Consider the following 10,338-nt stretch of genomic DNA (forward strand, 5'->3'; position numbering starts at 1 on the left):
CTGCCCTTGGCACAGACTAACTCTTCCAGCGATGCGGGCTGGGGAATGTCCGTCTGGGCAGCAGTTCTTTGGAGAAGGACCTTTGTGGGCAGAGAGTTGCTTGTGAGCCAGCAACGTCCTCTGGAGGCCACCGTGTCCTGGACTGCATGAACTGGAGACCCCCTACTCTGTACTCATTAGAGCACCTCTAGATACTGCATGCATTTAGGACCCTCTGTAGAAGAACTCTGCTCATCACATGAAGTGAGTTCAGTGTCAGGCCTCCAAGGTGGTTGGGGGCTGGAGCACCACTTACCCTCCTGTGAGGACAGGGTTTGGGTTTGTTCAGTGCAAAGAAGTTAAGAGTTATACTGATGTTTTTTTTTTTTTCTTTTTTCTTTTATTTTTTTTTCTACATATGGGTCAGTACCTGAAGAACTGGCCTCCCCAGAGTCAGGACCTTCTGCTGGGGTGAGGTTGCTTTTACAGATCTGGTCAGCACATGAGCTGCATGGAGAAGCTGAGGACCATGACCTTCTTTAGCCTGCTGAAGTGTTAGAGCTAATGGGAAGAGAGCAGGAGCCTGTGACTGCCTGCAGGGTGGTTTCAGAAACGGTGGAGATTTTCACGTAATGGGAAAGAAACGGAGAAGGGGAAAGAGTCACCAACTGAAGCTTGAGGTACAGACTTGACTTGAAGAAAAGAGAAATGTCACTTAAGAGCAGCACTGTGGTGCATCATGTCACCTGGAGGGGACCTGAGAGCAAGCCATGCCTTATTGTTTCAAAGAACAATCACCAAGGACAGAGAAATATGGGAAAAGCTGGAGAGATGCTGGGGCGAGAACAAGGTAGGGAAGCAGCCTGGGTGTCTACAGGCTGCAGGGAAACAGGCACAGGCATGGGAAAATGTGGGACAGCCCAAAGAGGAGACAGCTGAGGGCAGTGCCACAACCAAAAACCTCCTCAAGAACTAGGTCTGTGTTCTCTTGGCCATGGCTGGTGTGTCTGCCATTGAGGTCTAGGAGAAGAAACTTCTTCCTTCTGGCAACAGGGCCTCCTTGCCTGCTTTCCCCCAGGGACACAAGAGGTCCTGGATCAGTGTCCTGCCCTAGGCCTTGAACACCCCCACCTATACACTGCTCCAACCAAAAGCCTTGGGAAAAGCCTGATGGAAAGGATCCCCCTACTTAGGGTCTGGGCCTCTGGTCAATCTGCTTGAAAACACACATGAAGGGTTGACCTGGCATCAGAGGAAGCAGCACATTGCCTTTTCCTATCTGCAATCACGACTTCCAACTCTGTGCTCTAATCAGCCCCTGGGGAGGCTTTGCTTGGTAATGAACCACAGTGGGACCCATTAACCCTCCAAGAAACTTGGGGATGTGCTTCTGACTTGAACTTCTGGAGAAGTTTCTTCAGTCTCCTCTCAGCATCAGAGGTTCATGGACTCAGCTCCAACTACTCCCAAGGGATCAGTGAAATGCAAAATCCCTCAGGAGCCACGATTCTTGCCATAATTTTCTTCAATTTTCAAATCTTCTCTAGCTAATTGGAAAGGAGTGTCTTAACATTAGACTGATTACAATGAGCACCTGGAAAAGAAAGATAGATATATTTTTTTGAGCTTTCTTTATTGTTCCATGTTATGAATCAGCTATATGCACTTTCTCCACTTCCTAGAGTGTCTCCCAGTGAAGTCTGGACATGTGTGAAAAGTAATGTTTTTGAGGGGAGACCTGGATGAAGAACCTTCTTGCTCAGCTCCCCAGCCCTTCCACTTCTCTCATCAGCCACTGGGGCCCTGGATCACTCTGGCTAAAATCAAACTGTTTTTCTCACACTAGTAGCTGAATGTTACAGCTCATGTGCACCAATTCCCACCTGAACTAGCTGCAAACTTTTAAAATATTAAGTATGATAAAACAAAATAACCTGGATCCTATGTCAACAGGAAACAAAATCCAAACCTCAACTGTAGGTTGAATCCCGAGTCGCCTCCAAGGAGCTCCACAGCCTACAAGGAATAACCTTCCTTGAACCTCTTTTCACAAACAGTTAGTAAAGGCTGGATAGACACACGGTGAAGGAGCTGGTTAAGAGACAACAAGAGTCTCCTGAAAGACTCCCTGAACCTCAAAGTAGCAAGGGAAGAGTTGAGAGGTGTCTGAACGATAAAGAGCAAGGGGAGAAGGAGTACTCAAACCATGAAAAGTGCAGATGTGCACTTTCAAAGTGATAAGTGTCAGACCCCATCCATGCACTTGCCTCTGTCAAATGCGGTTGTCTGGAATTCCCTTTCTAGTCGATGGAGGGGAATAAGTGGTCTTAACAGACACTTGATTTCGGCACCACAGGGGAACACAACCGCCCCAGGGAATCTCCAACAGCAGCAGCCTCTCTATGTGGTCAAATTGAATCCAACCCCTAAAGCAGATTTTAGTCATAAGTCAGAACATTCTCATAGAATAACAAAAATTATCCCTTCCAAAACTTCGTGCCATTTTTAACATTATGAAATACATTTTCATTCTTCTTTTTTGGCAGCACCATGTTGGTGCACAACACTGAACATGGCAATGAAGTAATGCAGGAAGCAGAGCCCTAGATAAAGTTCTCAGGAGGATCTGTGCTAAGGGCACCTTTGCTCTTTTCTGGACTATCATCTCTCTCTTAAGTAGCACAGTGCATGAAACTCTGCTGAGGAAGTGAAGAACAGTGAGCCTGCTTTGGTGCCTCCAGGAGGAAGACTGTCTTCTGCCACAGACTGTCCTCCATCCCACTTCTACCCAAAGAGCAGCCCACAGCAGTTATCATGGAACTGAGGCTCACCCTCATCTCAGCCTGTGCTCAGACTTTGTGCTCTTTCATCCCACAGGACTTTGATCCTGTCTTACCAAACGCCAAATCCTCAAACCAAGCCCCAACCCCAGGCAATCCCACAGGTCTGCCTAGGGCACACACTTGCCAGGGCAGGGAGAGAGAAGTGACCTCTCCAGTTGCCCCTTTCAGACATTTCTCAGGCTTCACCTTGTTGGTGAAGGTTGACTGAAGCCAAGCAGGGCTGCACTTGCTAGAATGCCAGTCCCATTCAGCCATGAGCCCACATTTTCCTTCTTCATTCTTTTACTCTCACTGAAGCAGGAGCAGGGAGATTTGGCTTTCCCCAAACCATCCTTACTTTACCGGACAATATTTCTGACTTCCTCTTTTGCAGCCTCTCCCTTCTTCCCCTTTCCACATGCTGCCTTATTGACTTGAAGGCCACATGCCAGTTCCCTCTTTAGTCAAGCTGGGCTCCAGCGATGTTTCCTAATTTTAACAACTGTTTGTATGGAGCATTCTTCTTCTTGACAGATGCTTACTAAATGGCTGCCTTTCCTGAGGTCCTCCACCCTTCAGAGCTGCTTGGAGCTGCTCTCCTCAGAGTGGGGAACCTGGGGCCTTGGCCCCCGACAAGAACATGGTCACCATGGGGACGACCCGCTCACAATGGCCTTATGGGCAGGCTACCACTGCCATCACAAAGCCCTGGTGGTTTCCATGGGGACCCTATCATCATGCCCTGCTGGACACCATGGCAGACCCCATCATGATGCCTTTGTGGGGACTATGGAGGTCCCATCATGATTCCTTGGTGGAGAGCATGGAGAAAGACACCATCACAATGTCTTGTTGAAAACCATGGGGGTCCCATCATGATGCCTTTCTAGAGATCCATGGCAGAGATCTACACAAGGCCGCCTCTGTTTCTCTGCCCACTAATCTCCATCCCTACAATCCTGACAGGCTCTCTGTCCATCCCTAAGCAGAGCTCCCTGCATCCCACTGCTCTCTCCAGGGGTTCCTTTGTCCACATCACTTGCACCTTTCCCTGCCATCCCAGGCCATCAGTTCCTCACTCTTGCTGGAGTCTTCTTCTCCCCTGAGTCACTCCCAGTGTAAGGCTCTCCTCACCGGCTTGGCCATCTGGTTGATGACCATCAGGCCGGCAGATGGGAAGAGTCTCCATCCAAAGGATATGTGACAACCTTCAGCCTTGCTGCCCTGCTGTGGGCTCAGCTCCACGTCCTCCTCCAGCTCCTACTGAAAAAATAAGATGAAAGAGAAGTGAAAAAAAAAGGGAGGGGAGAGCGGGAAAGACCCTTGCTATTTGTCCTCTCCAATTTCATCTTGTAATAAGCTGGTATGAGGGTACATGAAAGCAATATGAATTATAGTATAGGAAATGCAGAATAAAATCATGAATATTTAGGACATGTTTCTCCTTCTTGCATCAGCGCATGCCCAGATGTGCAGGGATGCTGCTGCTGGAGGCATGTTCTGTGCATCACTGCTCTGTTCCAGAGCAAAGGCCACCACAATGGCACTGGCTGAAGACTCCAAAGCCCATGGACAGACCAGCAGGTTGTGAGGAAGCTCCAAAAGTGCCTTTGTCCACTCTGCCTGTTGACGGCACCAGTAGCACCTTTACTGGCTCCATCAGGCCACCAGGCAGGGGAAGGGGGATATCCAGGGAGTGCCAGGCACCCAAAGGCCGTGCCAGTGCCTTAGGGACCATGGGGGTGTGTGTGTGCCGGTGCTGTAGGTGCGCACATGGACCATTTGTGACTGTCCTAGCCTGAGAGACAGGGCAGGATGGTAGATTTCTTGAAGCAATCTCTAGAAAAGTGAAGGTGCTATTGAAGATCTCCCTGTTCATATAATCTAGCGGGGTGAGCAGGAATTCAGGGGAGGAGAGCTAGAAGGATTTGAGAGTTCAGAGATGAGACCCCAGAGCTTGGAGTGATGTGCCTCCTCTTTTTGCAGCATTCTGCATGTAGGTGGGACAGTTCTGCATGTAGGTGGGACAATTTTCCCTGCAGTCAGTGCTGGAATGTCTTTGTTTGTGTACGGGATGGAAACGTAGGATGCCCTGGGACACTTGCCCAGCAGTCACTCCAAGGGGACGTGGTTTTCTTTCAGGTGCCCTGCTGCATTTGCCAGAGACACGTGGTTGTGCGGGACACCCCAAGCATCTGACAAGGCCCTGTCAGCACTTTTCTATGACATCAAATCAGGTATCCACACTGAATTACCAGAGCTGCTGCTTTATGCCGGAATCTTTCTACGCCTCATCTTCATAGTTCCTGGGGCTGCCATTGTATTTGGCATCTGGGGTCATTTCAGATGGGCAAGGCAATTCCCCATTGGCCCCCACCCTGATCCTCTAGGATGATGCAGGTCTCCCAGGAGCCGCATCAGAGCAAGTGGGCACTGGCACATGCCTTGGACCTCCTCAGTCTTTTGGACTGTCCCCAGGTGTTTGTGCAGGAGCCACTGACTCCCATCCTCCATCTCCAGTGATTGCAATTGCAGCTTAGACAAGGAGCTCTCTTGCAGACCTGTGTGTTGTACTCACTTCAGCTGTGGCAAAGGGAATCATACAACCTGCCTGTGGAGTTCACAGGAGTTTTATGAATCCCACTTCACCTCAGGGGCTTCTAGACCACAATGAGATCCCCAGACTGACACATCTGAGTCAATCCCTGAACCATGTGTCGAGGAGCTCCCTTCTTGTTCTAACTAGGTGTCCTGCCTAGGTCAGAGAGGAGAATCGGGGGTTCCACAGGAACATATTTCTCTCTCTCCTAGGTAGCGATCCTCTGATGATAGAACTTGCAATGCCGGAAATAGTTCCTCTCCACTCAATGGAAAGAGACAACAGGTGATTACTTCAGTCTATTCCAGTGAACATTTCCCAGGAGGAGGGAGCACAAGGGACAGAGAAATTGGTGAGTTCAGCTGTTCCTCTGCTCCTGAGCGGGGCCAGGCTCCTGGGACGGAGGCAGCTCGTGGCAGCCTGGCAGCACTGCCCAGAGACAGCCGAGTGCAGGAGCAGCTCCTGTGCCAAGAGCAGCAGGGCTGCGGGCACTGCCTGCTGCTGCGGACAGCAGAGGAGAGAAGGCAGCGAGAGGGGAACGGCAGTGTGGAGCAGGAGGACAGAGGAGACCTTCACAGCTCTTGACACGGTGAGTTTTTGCTTACACGACAATGCTACGGAGCTTCTTGAAGGGGACATATGAACCCATCACACCCCATGGCTGGCAGCATTTTTCTCTTCTTTCTTCTGGCTTTTGCAGTGCAGAGGAAGAGGAGCTGCTTCAGAGCAGGGATTCTCTAACATACCACCTAAGGGCAGGGCATCCTGCTGCCTTCCCCAACAGAAACAGCAGTGATGTGAATCTGGGTTGTGCAGACAGGGTGAGAGGTCTGCACTTCAGAGCAGGGTCCCTGCACCCAAAGGTGCTGTGTGCCTGCAGCAGTGACTGTGTCGCCTGTGAAGGTCAGCGCTCAGCCTGCCCAGGGAGCTCCCCACAGCACTGAGGGGAGAAGTTCTGGGTGGGAGGATTATCCTCTACCAGGACAGGCTCCTTCTCCTGCTGGGAGGGTGCTGCAGGGCTCAGGTCTGCTCACAGGTCTAGCTGTGAGCACATTTGACACCAGTACAGGCTGGGGACCGAGCTTGTGGAGAGCAGCTCTGCGGAGAAAGACCTGGGTGTCATGGTGGACGACAAGTTGACCATGAGGCAGCAGTGTGCCCTCGTGGCCAAAAAGGCCAATGGGATCCTGGGCTGCATTAAGAAGAGCGTCTCCAGCAGGTCGAGGGAGGTGATCCTGCCCCTCTACTCAGCCCTGGTGAGGCCGCATCTGGAGTATTGTGTCCAGTTCTGGGCTCCACAGTACAAGAGGGATGTGGAGCTGCTGGAGAGAGTCCAGCACAGGGCTACAAGGATGATGAGGGGCCTGGAACATCTGCCCTATGAGGAGAGGCTGAGGGAGCTGGGCCTGTTCAGCCTGGAGAAGAGAAGGCTGAGAGGGGATCTAATCAGTGTATATAAATACCTCAAGGGAGGGAGTGCAGAGGACGGGGATGGTCTCTTTTCAGTGGTGGCCACTGATAGGACTAGAGGAAATGGCCGGAAACTGAAACATCAAAAATTCCATAGGAACTTAAGGAAAAATTTCTTAACAGTGAGGGTGACAGAGCACTGGAACAGGCTGCCCAGAGAGGTTGTGGAGTCTCCTTCTCTGGAGATCTTCAAAACCCGCTTGGATGCAGTCCTGTGCCACGTGCTCTAGGTGTCCCTGCGTATGCAGGGGGGTTGGACTAGATGATCTCTAGAGGTCCCTTCCAACCCTAAGCATTCTATGATTCTATGATTCTATGATTTCAGGGAACACTTTGCAAAAGGAAAGGTAGGGCAGGTATTGAGATGGTGCTTAGAATTTCCTTCCACTTGGTAAGAGGAAAATGGAAACAAAACTGTCAGATTTGAACAAGAGACTGAGACTCATTAAAAGATTCAAGGAGTTGCCAAAGAGTCTGCCAGGGACATCTGAATGTCGCCTCAGCCATCCCTTAGTGCATAGACAGCACCAGCTTCTCCTGGGCTGCTGCATCAGGGTCTATCTGAGCTGCTCCTTAGCACCTGCAGACATGGGGGTGCCCCTGGAGAGTCCCCTGCTCCTGGGAGGTTTCTGCAGGGAGAACTGGGCTCACTTGTGAGTGTCGTTGTCCTTCATGTGAGTGAGGTGCAAGAACACGACAGTGAGGGGCAAGGCTCAGTGATGAAGCAGGTCCCATGACAAAGTCCTAACAAGTTTTTTTTTTTTTTCCTTTCTTTTTGGGATGCACAAGGGTTTATGCTGAGAACGATTGAAGCGCCAAATATTTCTGCTCTATCAAATAATGTTCCCACAGTGAGTAGGCACCTTTGTGTGTTTGTGTGTGCACCATCATATACATTATTTATACGCATGCTTATATATCAACAGACTCCTCCACTTATCCTTCTGCAGAGACGACTTGATTTCTAAATGTTGAAGAGCCCTGCCATAGAAGGGGTGGACATCGTCTCCTGCAGCTTGTGTGCATCAAAGCTACTCCTTCTCTCTGCAGTGCCTGGAATAAGGGTGCAGGGTGCAAGGTTAAAAGAGGCATGAGGACAAGGTCTATCTCTAGACCTCTCGACATGTAGAAAGGGTAAGGTCTATACTTGTTTCCCTTTGACTGTTGTTCTCCCTTGTTGGAATGAGACCTGGTGTGGCAGACTCAGATAGAAATATCTCTGTTGAGGAGGGCAAGAGTGGTGGGGACAAATCCCTCACAGAGCTCTTCTCCTTCAGACACAACTGGTATGAGGGCTGTATTCAGCTCTCGTGCTGGTGAATGGAGAATATTCCCACATGGTCTCTGAACTAAGTCCATTCCAAGCAATGCAATATGCCATTCCAAGGTACCTCCACAAATACCACTCAAAGACTAGTGCATCTATTTCCATCTGCAGTAAAGCAGATACAACTCCTCCGGAGCTATGGGCAGGAGTCCCTGCTGAACTTGACACACTCAGCCAGTTCAAAGTGGAGCACCAGAAATGGAGCTGAAATAAGGGAGAGAGGAAATGTGGGGAGTTCCTTGAGAAACTGAAATGGTTTGGCTCAGAAAAGCCTGCCTTAACTTTTGGCTTTCTTTCTTTCCTTGGACAGGACTCCTGGGCCCCGAAGGAACTAATGTCCAACGGCAGATCCTTCAGCGAGTTCCTCCTCTTGGCATTCTCAGACACACGGGAGCTGCAGCTCTTGCACTTCTCGCTCTTCCTGGGCATCTACCTGGCTGCCCTCCTGGCCAACGGCCTCATCATCACAGCTGTAGCCTGCGACCACCGCCTCCACACCCCCATGTACTTCTTCCTCCTCAACCTCTCCCTCCTTGACCTTGGCTCCATCTCCACCATTGCCCCCAAATCCATGAGCATTTCCCTTTGGAACAACAGGACCATTTCCTACTCAGGGTGTGCTGCCCAGATCTTCCTGGTAGCATTCTTGTTTTCAGCAGAGTATTCTCTCCTCACAGTCATGGCCTATGACCGCTACATTGCCATCTGCAGACCCCTGCACTATGGGACCCTCATGGACAGCAGAGCTTGTGTCAAAATGGCAGCAGCTGCCTGGGCCATTGGTTTCCTCAATGCTCTCCTGCACACTGGGAACACATTTTCCATTCCACTCTGCCAAGGCAACATGGTGGAGCAGTTCTTCTGTGAGATCCCCCAGATCCTCAGGCTCTCCTGCTCACACTCCTACCTCAGAGAAGCTGGGCTTCTTGTGGTTAGTATCTCTTTAGGCTTTGGGTGTTTCGTTTTCATTGTGGCGTGCTACATGCAGATCTTCAGAGCTGTGCTGAGGATCCCCTCAGAGCAGGGCCGGCACAAAGCCTTTTCCATGTGTCTCCCGCACCTAGCCGTGGTATCCTTGTTTCTCAGCACTAGCATGGTTGCCTACCTGAAGCCCCCTTCCATCTCCTCGCCAGCTCTGGATCTGGTGGTGGCTGTTCTGTATGCAGTGGTACCTCTAACAGTCAACCCCCTCATCTACAGCATGAGGAACAAAGATCTCAAGAACGCCCTCATGAAACTGGCTCGGTGCTAGAAATAAGCTCCCTGTCCCTTCTAACAAGTAGTTCCTAATGCATCTCGGATAGTTCTGTTCTTTGAGCATTCTCTCTGTGGTTATAATGATATTTTTACATAAGTTTTTGAATGCATCCTGCTTTGCCAGAAGCATGATCCAGCTCTGTGTAATTGCCATACCTGCTGGAAATATGTCTGTCCTTGTGTTTCTGTGTCAGTCCTGGCTTCGCTCAAATAAAAGCGGATTTCCTCACTGCAGTACTTGAAGGTTGGCCTCTCCTTCCAAAGTCAGATTCTAAAATGTGCTCAGGGACTTTCACCATCAAAGTATCTGTTTTTTTCTCAGGGCTTTCCAGGACCTCCAGCAATGATCTCATAGATGATGTGTTAGGGAAGGAGGGTTGGATTCAGTTCTCACTGTGGATGCTCAGAGCTCCTGCAGATGGTGAATGGCCAAGCCGTATCTTCCATGTGACAGGGCTGAAGATGGATATGGAGCCTCCAGGAGAGCACAGGGCATCTCCAAGGGCACCATGTTCCTAGCAGTGAATGGAGCTTCAGAAACTCAAGGGGAGCCACCCAAATGGAAAGGGCAAAAGCAATGAATGTGCAGGCTAGGGAGAGCTCTTCAGTCCCACAAGAGGCAGTGTGGACCCAGGAGGCCCAGGGAAGGGAGCCTGGAGAGTCACTGAGGTCCCCTTCAGTGTCAGTGTTTGGCTGCCTGGGCAGCTCCTTCCTGCCGGCCTCGGTGCCTGTAGCCAGAGGACCAGCCGGCCCTGCCCAGCCTCCCTCCCAGCTCAGAGGCCAAGGACGGCTCTGCACCAACCCCAACGTGGTACAAGGCTGGGGCCCAGTAGGGTTTGTAGGGGGACAGGGCAGTGCGGGCTGTCATGGGGACCATGTCAGAG

General features: G+C 50.7%; 1 protein-coding gene across 1 annotated transcript; it reads left to right on the forward strand.

Annotated features, from left to right (window-relative positions):
- The first annotated feature begins 8,531 nt into the window (after nucleotides 1–8,531).
- Nucleotides 8,532–9,449, forward strand: LOC148592759 (olfactory receptor 14A16-like). The gene has a single exon (XM_088533904.1). It carries the CDS (start codon nucleotides 8,532–8,534, stop codon nucleotides 9,447–9,449), a length of 918 nt encoding a protein of 305 aa, XP_088390030.1.
- The last annotated feature ends 889 nt before the right edge of the window (nucleotides 9,450–10,338 follow it).

Source organism: Tinamus guttatus, unplaced genomic scaffold (assembly GCF_059628265.1).
Source record: "Tinamus guttatus ecotype Peru unplaced genomic scaffold, ASM5962826v1 Tinamus_guttatus_pri_ptg000526l, whole genome shotgun sequence".
Taxonomy (NCBI): domain Eukaryota; kingdom Metazoa; phylum Chordata; class Aves; order Tinamiformes; family Tinamidae; genus Tinamus; species Tinamus guttatus.

Coding starts and splice junctions, on each gene's coding strand:
- LOC148592759 (XM_088533904.1), top strand. CDS start 8,532: ATGTCCAACGGCAGATCCTTCAGCGAGTTCCTCCTCTTGGCATTCTCA.